The sequence below is a fragment of the Rhododendron vialii genome, chromosome 10a, assembly GCF_030253575.1.
Source record: "Rhododendron vialii isolate Sample 1 chromosome 10a, ASM3025357v1".
NCBI lineage: Eukaryota > Viridiplantae > Streptophyta > Magnoliopsida > Ericales > Ericaceae > Rhododendron > Rhododendron vialii.
In genome coordinates this window covers 349,445-362,373 of record NC_080566.1, presented here as the reverse complement: position 1 = coordinate 362,373, position 12,929 = coordinate 349,445, and the positions used below count along the sequence as shown (strand labels likewise).

The window sequence follows — 12,929 nt, the reverse complement described above, 5'->3', positions numbered from 1 at the left end:
ATCACATCATGGCATAAGCCAATTTCTCTTTTCTCCTTCCAAAACGTAATGTGCCTCTCGAACCCCATACTTGACTAATAATACACACACTTTGTCTTCTGTTTTTCCTTTTTCTCTTCTACCGGCGGGTTTCTCCCGTCCGGTTCTGTACCAGTCTGATTGATCCAAATCTGGTGGGTGATGGTGGTGGGCAAATAACCCGGCGCCTATTGAGGAATGGTTCGGTGGTGGTGGTCTTTGCGTGTCCGGTTGTCTGTTTTTTGGGCTGGTGGATTTCGGTGGTGGTGTTGTTGGGGTTGGTGGTGGTTCAGTGGTGTTTGTGTGGGCTGCGCAACAACTTCGGCTGGAAGAAGCAGGTCTTAGGTCACCGTGGCCTGGTGGTGCTTGTTTTCTCTTCCTGATCAGACCGGTGACTCTTGGCTTTTTGCCCAGGATTCCTGCTAGATTTTAGTTGATTTGTTGTTGTTTTGCCTTTTGATTTCAGCGATGCTTTATTGTTTACGAGTTTGAGCTGTGAATCTCTTTTGATCCTCTGTTATCTAGACCAAGATTGGTTCTTATGTACCGGCGTTATCGCGGGGCCTGCTTCGGCAGTAGGTACTTGAGATCGACGTTTAGGTTGCTTTGGTTCTCTCCTGTATTTGTTCTGAAATCTTTTGCCCGATGGGCTTGAATGAATGACCTTTTCAAAAAAAAAAAAAAAAAACAGTTTCCTCCCTTCTCAAATGAGGTGGTGTTTAACACTTAAGGGAATTTATCAATCCAAGGAGAAAAATACAAAAAAAAATTAGCTAGATGTAAATGGTCTGAACATCCAATTGAATAATGATTGAAGCAATGCCACTCTTATCTTAAAACTGTTCCCAAGTATACTTATAATCTGCAGAATGCAGATAACAATTTTTCAAAAATCACCATCGAAGCCTGATGTCTAAGGTCAATCTGGATAGTGGGGAGAAACAAGAGGAAAACTAGGGACAGTCAAATAAGAGGAGCTGAAACAAGCAGTTTAACACTTGTGCTAATGTCTAATGAATGGAATGGGCTGCCATAGTTCCTACTGCATAAATTGGCTTCCCTGAGAAGATTCGACTAATTCACAAGCAGCATAAACAGAACTCTTGAGGATTGAGGATAGCCATCTGCGAGCCGAGCACGGTACATAAAAGCTTACAAGTTGGGGCATTCGTGCGGTAAGCCATATCGTACCCCATGATTTGTTTCCCCCTGAAGAATACATTTCTATTTACCAAACAAAGCATGAAGCTAACCTTCCATGGGGGTAACCGATTAAAGTTCAAAGGATGGGACTTCACAATCAAATCCATGTGTCGCCTGATAAATTAACCGAGGCAAGATATTCCTGTATGGATCATTTTCTCTTTTCTCCTTCAGGTAAGCCATGCATCTTTCAACCTCAGACTTGACTTCCACATACATTTCCTGTGTTCTCTCTCTGTCCCTTAATTCCAGCTTCCTCCCTTCACCATAAAACGATTATTGCATTAAGATCAAATGAGATACAAACCCAACGAAGAAAATGCACTAAAATATACAGAAAACATATGTGGATATAGATGGTTTAAGCATCCAATGGAATGTAATAGTCAAGCAGCTACAAATCCTTATTTGTCAAGTTTTAAAAATCAGCATCACTCAAATTCGTACCTGCTGCATACAGTAAAATTTGCAAAACATGTATTGATGAAGTATCTCACACATGCAAACTTTTGGACTGATATGCAGCAATGTGTTGGCGGGACTAGTAACAACAGGCATATAATGGAGGAGAGAAGAAAGAAAAAGCACGGAATTCAGCTTCCAAATTAAATGGGGAAAGGTTGAAATTTCATTCCTGAAGGACAAAAAACAACAGACTTTGCATTGCTAACTATTTTTATGGGAGAAGAAGTATAGCACTTCTATTAGTTTGTTTTGGTCAGATCATCAAACAAGCAATACATAATCAAAGCCTTGTTGCATTTCGAATTTACTAATCCTAGGACAGAACAGGTCAATGTTGGTAATTGAGCACAAGACAGATTGGTGAATATCCATATAGGCCAGACTGATATCTGCTCCAGCACGATAAACTAGAGGCAATGTTGAATAGTTAGGAACTATCTTACCCCACACAACAGTTATGAAGCACCTATATCTGCAAGAGATATACCTGTTAGGTCACCATCGTCTATTAGGAAATGGGTTCAACAATGAATATCTAACTATCCGACAATACCAACCAAAAGAAGAAAGACTTAAGGGAGGCCTACATTGCCAGATTTTAAATAACGTTCGTGATTTTAGCAATTGAAAAATACTTGGCTTGTCACAGAGAATGCATGGTTTAAACCCGGCATGATTATTAATTGAATCCTGGGTAATTGAAAACAAACCAACTGCTTGATCTATAATCTTCCATTTTTTTGTGGAAACATGAATTCTTCTTTGCATATCCTAAAGTGGACACATGGGTTTGAAGAATGGTCTCCTATAAAAACATTTCATTTGATCTTTCAGGTATGTATGCACATGGACATTTTTGGTTAAGTACCATACCTTCTGTTTCTATTGGTCTTCCGAACAAGTAATAAAAACGTCCGGGAAGTTTAGGCAGCAGTAGTGGAAGGTGTGGATCTTGGTTTCCAATCTCTCCATCAACGGTAGTCCTGTAATCACAAGAGAACAATGACATTAAGGTACACGGGCAATAAAAAGGAACATGAGATATAGAAGATTTAACTAAAACCAAAACTGTTATCATACAAAATGAAGAAGACGCAATTTTGCGTAGTTAGGAAGTATTGACTGGAATGCTGAAGAGATTTGCTCAAACATCGGTTTTGCAGACTCTTTTTGTTAATGGAATGTGAACAACCCTTGTCTCAAAGGATTGATTTGCTGCTATGAAATTGATAAGTTAGAAGTGACAATCACCAGGAAATTAATTCACAATTCAATTTCACTATTAAGTTTAAACCACTTGTAGCTAGACTAACCTACTTCAAACAAGTTCAACTAGATTCATCATAACTACTTGAAGTAAATCAAGCAGCATGCAAGAGATTGACAAGCAATATCTGATGAGGAAAACCACCCACGGGGTCAAAAGCAATGGCATCAGCTACAGGAGATTTTACAACCCGAAATGAATCCACATGCATGGACTTGAGCCTTTCTGGCCAAATCGACGCGCACCACAACCCATCCTTGAAGGCATGCGGACTCCACCAAGGGCTTGACCTACTTCGCCTCGAAACCTCAACCACAACAATCACATCCAGAACTCACACGAAAGGTCTCCAACTTAGATGATAGAAGACAAAATCACCCTTGGAGATCTTCAATAACCCTCAAGCACTCATAGATCAAGCCAATCTCAAAAAAAGAAAAAGAGAACGAGGATTCTCCCTCTAGGATGATCTGAGGCTGTTCACACACCATAGGAGAGAATAAGGAAGCTCCTTCTGTGACAACCCTAACTTGTAAACCCCCAAAACAACAACCAAAGTAATTGTCCTGTGAATTACAAGTCTCCAAAAAGAAACACAATGGAACCCCCCCCAACCCCCCCCAACCCCCCCTCTTCTCATAATTTCCCCAAAGTAGTCTCCTTAATACTAAATGCTAATGGTAATCTAATCCCCAAACAACTATCTAAACTCCAAACCACCGAGCCTCAAGGCCCAAACAAATGGGACAATTAAAAAAATACAGGATTTCACACAGGGTAAGGATTGAGAGACTACAGCTTAAATATTCAGGCAGGATATCGAAGCTTGTTCAGTGAACAAGCCTGCAAGAGCAAGAAAATGGCTGAACATTCCAACATGTTTTCTTTGCTTGCTCAATTGTCCTTTGGTCATGTTTTGCTTTCTCAAACCTTGTTTGGAACCACAACACCTTCTGAACCATTCCAGATCACCTTGAAACATGTGAAGGCTCGTGTCCACGGTAGGATGCTTATCTAGGATACTCAGAATGGACAATCAAGGAATAAACAACAAATCCGATTGTTTAGGACTCTAGGATCTAACAGAAGGTCTTAGTATCTTGTTCTTCCCATACTATACTTTTTAGGTAAAAGAAGGAAAAAATGGAAAAACATTTTGAGGTGTACAGATATTCAAACCCAACCTGGTTATACAACACCAAAGTGCTCTACTTTCCTCAGCCAGGTTTTCTCACTGCCTGTTTTGATCTCTAATGCCATATCTAGTACACATTGCGGCATTGAGTCTTTTGACCTGAAGTATCTGCTCTACATACAACTTTTTGACTGCATCATCACTTCATTTTGAAAAAGCTAAGCCAGCGCAAAAAAACGTTACCTTCGGTAAAGTTTTGGGAAGCGGATGCGGAGAACTTATACGGGATTCTACCTTAAAATACCTCAACGTGACAATCCTTCTCACATTGGGATTGTCACTTCCAAAGGGCTTCATATTACTATGGAATTGACACAGAATGCTTGATGTAACTAAACACGAAAAAGATTACTGATGAACATAACCACGATATATGTTGTCCCTAGGCTGCCTTGTCCTTTCAAAACAATAAAGTTCTGGAAACTTGGCTTTGGAATATCCTTCTCCAGCTAAATTTCATAGTTACCAACTAATTTCTTTCCCAACTAAATTGTAACTTAAATTCAAGTCCAGTAACTTTTCCACCATTTCCGATTCAGTCCCAATTAACAATCAAAAGCATTTAGGTCTCCCATTATGTGTCAGCTAACTAGCATGCCATCCTGGGGCAATAGCTCTCAAAACTCTGTCTTTATTCACTTCCTTGATTTTCCAATTAACGCGACAAAAGAAAGTTTGTGCTCTAGAATCAATTTCCTCACTTCATTTTGCTTCTGCGGGTCTACTGACCCCCCTAATATTCCACACTCCAAGAAACATGAATCCAGTGTTCTGAGTACCAATTATTTTTATTTTTTGTAACTTACTGAGTACCAGTTAGCGCCAGTGTTTCATCTTAACTGCTTAAAGTTTTCAACAAGAGTCAGTTCTACAAAATGAGATCTAATCAATTTTTGTTTAATTGATCCTTTTTTCATTTCCTTTTATCAGTCAATACAGTAATATAACAGCTACTTTCCCAGAATGGCTCAAGAAAAATATTGATACTCGTGTTTTACTAGGAGACCTGTAATCTTGGATGCTATTTCAAGAATTAATAAAGCATAAACAAAAATAAGTGAAACGAGGGGGAAGTGTGAAACTCTGAACCCGAGTACTGTAAGAAAACCAGATCATCTTATGAAGGTCAATGAAACCAAGAACAAAAGCTTAAATACCTCAATGTGACAATCCCTTCTCTCATTTTCTCAAGTTCATCCTTCAAAAAAGGAATCTTCATTTGGTCCTCATAATCAAAGATAACCTAATTGAAGAAGAAGAACGTAACCACTTGTTTATCAAAGAATTATTTAGAGTTCTAAAATCTAAGAGCAGGAAGATGAATACATAACTAATTATTTATCACAAAATTCCTTTCAGCTCACGTGATTGACTTTTCAAATGCCTGAAGCAGCCCCATCAGGACACATCAATTCTACGTAAGGCATTTTAATGGGTCCAGTACGTATTTGTTTATTTGGTACTTCAATAGGCGACTCCACATATCCGCCAGAGAGTATTGCCCTTGGACCACATAGCCATTTGCAGGGAACCCACCGCACCCATGTCGGGGCCAAAGCTAAGTTCCCACCGCGTGCTATGATCGCTACAGCGTATGTGAAGACTTACAAGTATGTTAGCCCCACTAAGTGGCTATGGATACTTGAATACAAGCAATGTGTGAGGAACTCCAAGTACTGACACACTGAACTAACCACTTGGTGGTAATGGGTCCAATAGTATAGCTGGACTGGACATGAACCCAACAAACAAGTAACTATGGATGAGAGTCCCCACTTGGCCACTTATGTTACTTATGCAATAGAACACAGTTCCTTTAAAATGAGATAAATGTCCACAATGAATGCCTCATTTTACATGAAGCCAACATTTACCCTAGTAAATAAAAGTTCAATACCAAGGAGTATGGGACATTTAACCAGGTACCGGTGACAAAGGACTCCAAGAATTAGATAGATCAACGATTGGAGACAACCCATGGCATCTAGAAAATTGAGTCAAATTAACCAGCTCAATAAGAATATAAAATCCAAAAGGACGTACTGTTGGCGTATATAAAACAAAAAGCTGTAACAAAGACTAAAATTCGATAAGTTAAGTTTCAGGCTTACCTGAGCCAAATCATCTTCTCCAACAGCACCAAAAGGTATAATTGTTGCTCCAAATCTTGCTGCCATTCTGACAAACTCAGACCGTTCTGGCCAGAACAACTTGTATTCCTCACCCTGGAAAGTATGAAGAGCTAAGCATAATAGTAGGAGTTTAGAACATACATCTAGACACAGCAATGTACCACATGTCTATGAGTAAGCAAGTTAATTACACTACTGCAGAGTAGAAAATATTTGCATTTATATTACACCAGATTTGGTAAATATTTTTCCAGATGGGTTAAATAACTACAGAGAAAAGAAAAAATATAATGAAATGAAGGGAAAGATGTGATTAATCAAACTTTATCATACCACAGTCCGATATGTCCCTGTAACTAGAAAAATGATGCTATCATCCACTTCATTACCTTTTGTTTTCAAAGTGAAAAACTTATTTATGATGCAAGTAGGGAGGAACCATTTACCATCTTGATGGCATCACATTCATTTAAAAGTCTAATTCTGCACTTGCTAAAATGGAAATATGAAGAACAATGGAAGGAAACATCCAAAACAGGTAACATGTTGATCAAGGCATGCTGCGCCCACTAAACTCTTACCTTCCGATGAAGAGCCTCACGCACGCCTCCTGGATAAAGCAGCACATGGGAATTCAAAGAAAGAAGTTTATAGAAGTTACTTCCTGATACGGGAACTGCCCCCATAACTCTTAACGTGTCATATGCTGATACATCAACTGTAGTATTTGAACCCTCAAACAACATCGGGTGTGCTATCCCTCGCACAAGAATGTTTCTTTCAGCCCAGAAACGGGATACCAATGAAATTACTTCTAAACCTAACAACATGTGATAGCCAACAAATAAGACCGGTCCCTTGGAAGGAATCCCGGCAAGGCCCTTCACAATGTTCCCATTCTCTAAGGTTGACAGCATCACAGGAGCAGTAGCAACCTCAATCCATCTAGGAATTCAAAAAAAGTGTGAAGCAATACTAAGTGACAGTTAATGTTCATACGCAATTAACTATATAAACACGACAAAAAAGAAAAGAAAAGAAAATGTTTGGGTAACTGCCAAGTAGATAATCAGCACCTGCTTATGGAAAACATCCATAAAAGCAAGCTTAATACGTACACCGCCTTAAATCTATATAGGCGGTGGTGTGGTGGTAATTATAATTATGATGTGTTGGTTCCATGAAACACATATCTCTAACTTTGATAAGACTGCACTGAAAATAACATGTCTTATTCCCATGTATCTGTAGTTGAAAGCCACTGATAGACAAGTTAAAATGCCACAATTTGGTCATTTTCATTCCAAAACACTATGTTATAGTTATGAGGTTGCTTCAGACTAACATACCTGCACGATTCATAGATTTTCTTGAACTCAGAAGGGCTTGGTGGAAAGTAATCAGAGGCATAGTCAAGGACCTTTGCACGACGATAGAAACTAGAACCCTTTATGATAGTTACCAGATCAACACCATCTTCCTGTTAGGTATGTGGGGAACCATCATAGTTACATCAGCAAAAGTTGAGAGAGAGAGAGAGAGAGAGAGAGAGAGAGAGAGAGAGAGAGAGAGAGAGAGAGAGAGAGAGAGAGAGAGAGAGAGAGAGAGATTTACCGAGAGTATGGCATGATTGCTGTCACTGAACTTACGAATCTCACATTTTGGCAAAATACGACGAAGTCTTTCCCCTTCCTCTCGACTTGGTAGTAGCTGATCCTTCCCACTATAAAGCAAAACCAATTCACAGATAAGAGTACCAAACATGGATATGTTAATCAATAAACATTTTAATGCAATGCAGGAAGTTCGTATGGAAACTTCTCTGAGTTTCAGAGGAAAAGGAGAGACCTCAATATCAACATAACATCAAGAATGCCATGCGATATAAGTGTATTCTGACAAAGAAGCTAGTATTATTCACTCCAAAGGAAGATACAATTGATCAGAAAAGCCATTACAGCTACTATTCACGTAACATATATGTCCAGACTAATTTTTGCTTGTGTGATTCTTGATCAAAATCACAAAACCAGGATGTTGCGTTATTATCTTCTCCAAAATAAGTGTAGTACTTCCTCTGCCCCGGCACTCTTGCTATTTCATATTAAGAATATCTCAACACAGTGGTCCACAATCATAAGTTGAACTATAGTTGTATTGGCCATGTGTGTGCCTTGTATTGATTCATCGCACTCATATCATTACTCCTTGTTGCTTCCCAGGAACAAAGAAAAGGCGTATGAGTAGCAATTACTAAATTCACCTCCATATTCTTCTCACACCATAATCTATTACTCGACATAGACAAGATCAAAAATGGAAAACTAGAATATAAACAGGAGGTCTATATGTGGTATTGACTTTTCCTTAAAGGTTTAGCCTTCAAAGTGAATAACAGGCTAATAGCTTTAGAATGGAGAGAGCAATGTTAACTTTCCCTTAATCATTTGAGTACAACAGTTAGAAATGAAGACCTGGAAAGTATTAGGGTCCGGGATTTGACAGCATGTAGACGTGAATTTGCATATGCTGAAGCTGATCTGAGCATCTGCAGCTTCCAGAGAAGTGTATCTCCAGGTAAAACTTCAGCCAGAACCTGTGACCTTAATAGTCATCTCTTTTACAAAACTTGGCACCACATGATAATTGAATTTCAAGACCCAATATGAAGTAAAAAAGTATCACTTATGACGGAACACTATGCAATTCTTACTTATTGAATTCTTACATTAATGTAAAAGAGGGCATAGCATCCATGTTGGTAACAAGCAGTAAAGTCTAAACAAATTTGAGAGAGGGGACATCTTTTTCATGTATAAAAATCAAAAGGCCATCAGAGTAGGTATGGAGAATATGTGTCCTTTGTTTGACAATGAAACAAAACTCTCTTCTGATCCTTTAACAAGAAGAAAATTTATCAGCAATAATTTTTTTTCATTCACATGCAAAAGAAAATCTTACAGAAAGGTAAGAAGACAAATTTATAATAGCCTTGGATAGCTCTCCAACTGTTTGTGGCAGAGGAAGAAGCCCTTTCTCCACTGTAGCCGTCACCATCCTCAAAGGTGCTCCTACAAGTTGAAATTTCAGTTTCCTTGGAGAAAAATATCTCGCATATCTCATATCTAACAAGACATGCTTATGTTGACCGCATTAAATAGATTTCTACTTTGAAGGGGAAATGCAATGCATTAAAATCACTTCCCAATACCTATTTCCATCACAAAAAACACTTATTTACTTCGAAATCAACCTTAAGAAAACGCTATCTGCAATTCCAAGTATTGATGGTTCAGAACTTCAGGGAGCAAGCTGGTTTGGTATGCCTGTTTACCCGGTGCATGTCGCGATTATGTACTTCTTAAGAATGCCAATGAAAATAGTGCTTAAAAAAGCCAAGGCAGAGGAACAAAAGGTTCAGCTTAGCTAGGTCAATAAATAATTGATATGGCCATGCCATTGTGCCATTTCTTGAGTGCTAAAAGAATGTGGAGTAAAAAAGGGTAACAGTATAATTCGACAATAGTCAAAGCGATTTAGTTTTGGAGTTGTCTGCAGTTGCTAGTTGGAAAGTTCTTGGGTGCCTAATTGCAGTGCCAAGTGGTAACCAACTCCAATCACTAATTGTCATGACCACTATTGTTGGCTAGAACAACAATATAAAACTACCTGGTCCACTTCTTAAACCAACCACATTCAAGTTGGGTACCACACAGAAAGTGCCCTATAGACATGCAAAATTGCTTATGGGAAAAACAAACCTTCAGCTTGGCATGTTGTACTCCTACTGTACAAATAAGAAGAGTAAGAAAGAACTTGCATTGGACTCAAACATGGTGAATTTAACTACGCCGTTGTGTTCCTAGTAACCAAACCTCTATTCCTATGCATAAGCAGGTAAAGAGTACATGTGTTGAGCTACCAAGAAATTTATTTATTTATTTTGATAAGTGAGCTACCAAGAAAGTTATAACCCCTAACCCCTAAAGAAGCTAGAGCAAGACCTAATTGAAAATGAATTGAATTATTGATTGTGGTCTCCAGGAACCTTGTTTTACTATTCTATTTTCATAGGCAAGACCAACTAGTAGTTCCAAAGAAAGGAGCATCTGGCATAGGCAGCAAGCCTTGGGAAGGCTTTCTCCGTATGAAAGGTTCTTTTTTCACATGTAGGTTCCTCCGCACAATACTAGGCTTGCAAGTTAGGCAGTTTTATTGGAACTGAATTAGCGATTACCGAAGTTGAATAGAGATTTTATGACGCAAGAAAAGCAAACCTGTCAATAAACTCAGCAAATAAGGCATGCCAAAATGGAGCTGCTCGGGCATTATTTCCAGGAAAGGTAGTATGGGTTGCAGCTGTGAATTGCTGAAACATGTGGCTGCAAAACAAAATATTATCCAAGAGGATGACCAAAGCTCAGACATTAATGAGAGTTGAGTGAATGTCAGAGCTCCTTTTAACATAATGATCTGCAAGAAACAAACTTCTCACCTGGGTTAGCCAAAATTAACATAAGATCAATATCAGGGTTCCGGGCAGCAACAGCTAGGGCAAGGCATCCTCCAAGAGACTCTCCAACAAGGTATATGGGTCTGCCAGGTGAACGGTGATTCTCTGACCTAACTGTTCTCTCAATCAGCTTCACCAGTTCTGAACCGTATGAAGTAGAAATCACATAATTAGCACATTGTCACCCGATATTTTATATTGGTACTAAGATTTTCAGCATGGGTTCAATCTTCAAAAGATAATCACAGGTGCATTTAGATGCCCCAGGACTTCTAATTTTTAGAATTGCAGCATCAAAAGTAAAAAAATCAAAAGAAGGATAATCATTTGTTATGGGAGTTGTCATTTCTTTCATAAGACTAAAAGAAATTATGGAAGTTGGTCGCTTGGACATTCCGTACCAAATTCTTTTATTTTTCCTACAGTTCACTCTAGGCTCCACTGAGAGGTTTAAAATGAACATCGTAAACCAGGGCAAAACCCAGGGTATAAACATTGTACAGTCTACATACAAGTATGAAGTGAGAGAGGAAGAAAGAGAGAGACCTGTAAATGGTGTCCGATCCGTGATGGGGATGTGCAGGCACCACAAATAAAAAATCCTTCATTTAGGGAAAAAAAGGTCGTTAGATAGAACGAGGATATAAATTTCAAATAGAGTTTGATACCATATTCTGGAGGTTTTTTTTTTCGAAATCCATTTTCTCATTTGTTTGAACAGACATAAACATGCTTATGCATGTTGGCTATAGTAATGAAGGAAATACAAAATTAGCAGAGATGGAAAAGTTAGTACTCTCCAAGTCTTTGATGATGCAACATAAGTCCAAGTCCCACGCCATCAAACCCTGGTCAAATCCGTTTAAACACCATAAAGCAGTTAAGCACTGAATTTCATCTTATGGCAAGCTTAAAAAAAAAAAAAAAAAATGAAAAGAAAAGTGACCACTAGCAAAAATTAAACGTGCAAAGTAAGGTTTCACATACTTATCACTAATGCTATTCTCAACTCGCTTTATAATTATTCACTAGCACAGCTCCAAGTACCAGCACCTTTACCACGAAAAAGAAATCCTATCACTCATTTGAATTGAGTATTTTTTTAAAGTAAGAAATGGAGCGAAAATACAAAAATGAAAATTTTCCATTGACTCTTTTCGTTTCTCACCAATCTCACCAAAGGGCTCTTATTTCAACTTTCAAGAAATAACTTGTTCTCGAGAGAGTGGAGTTCTAACCGGGCAAAAAGAGCAAGAGAGGAGAGTCGCTAGATGGAGCACCGCACTCCAACGGTGAAAACCAACGAGGCGGTCCACCGTCGTTGGATCTCATCATACCAATCGACTGCTCATAGTAATCCTTCAAACCAAACGGCGACGACGACGACGACTCACCCTCCGATTTGGCCACCGAGTCGTGCTTTTGACCCATCCGCGTGGCTTCAGACCTCTTCTCTAACCTCCCGTTGTGGGAGCCACCATTAGTCGTGGTTGAACTTTGTAGTACGGTAGCCGGAACTGACTCTCGAGCCGTAACAGAAACTTTCGGCTGCAATTGAGCATGAATGCGGCGGCGGTGGCGGAGCGGCGAGAAGCAGGAGGCGGCCGTCAAAACTCCCGCTCCGGTGGCCGCCATAAAGGTACTCTCCTCCTCCTCCTCCTCCTCCTCCTCGGTCTTGTTGGTAACATTTTACTCAGTCGTCGTCGTCGTAAATTTATAAAACAAGAATAATACAGTGTGGGGTTAATTAAATTAAATGAACAGAATATCCTCCCACATGAAGTAATCTGACATTTTTTTTTTGTTCTTTTGTGGGCTGAAAGATATGAAAATATCGAGGATCAAAAAAAAGATATGAAAATATCTGTATAATATTAAGACAAGTTGAGAGAATCATAGACCAGACCCGATGAATGGGAGTAAGTAGAAACTCTTTTCTATATATATATATATATATATAACGCACGTCAACTGTTAAAAAGCTGTCTTACAATAAGACAAGACAATCACTTGTGGGTTACTCCAATTAGCATCGACGAAGAAGTTGAAGAAGAGCTGAGGAAGGATGGAAGGAAAGAAACGAGAAACGTCCAATGGAAGGGACAACGGTGTCGGTGAGGACATGATTTGTTAGCT

The 12,929-nt window shown here is 39.0% G+C and overlaps 1 protein-coding gene across 1 annotated transcript; it reads right to left on the bottom strand.

The window, feature by feature from the left end:
• Nucleotides 1–445: 445 nt before the first annotated feature.
• On the bottom strand, nt 446–12,500 carry LOC131303886 (phytyl ester synthase 2, chloroplastic-like). Its single transcript, XM_058330949.1, has 14 exons — nt 12,032–12,500; nt 11,590–11,641; nt 11,340–11,395; nt 10,776–10,934; nt 10,558–10,662; nt 9,242–9,351; nt 8,755–8,876; nt 7,895–8,003; nt 7,630–7,760; nt 6,862–7,225; nt 6,260–6,373; nt 5,306–5,391; nt 2,560–2,669; nt 446–1,481 (listed from the first exon to the last, which is right to left on the bottom strand). The coding sequence occupies exons 1-14, from the start codon at nt 12,426–12,428 to the stop codon at nt 1,291–1,293; spliced, it is 2,106 nt and encodes a 701-aa protein (XP_058186932.1). The 5' UTR covers nt 12,429–12,500; the 3' UTR covers nt 446–1,290.
• Nucleotides 12,501–12,929: the final 429 nt, after the last annotated feature.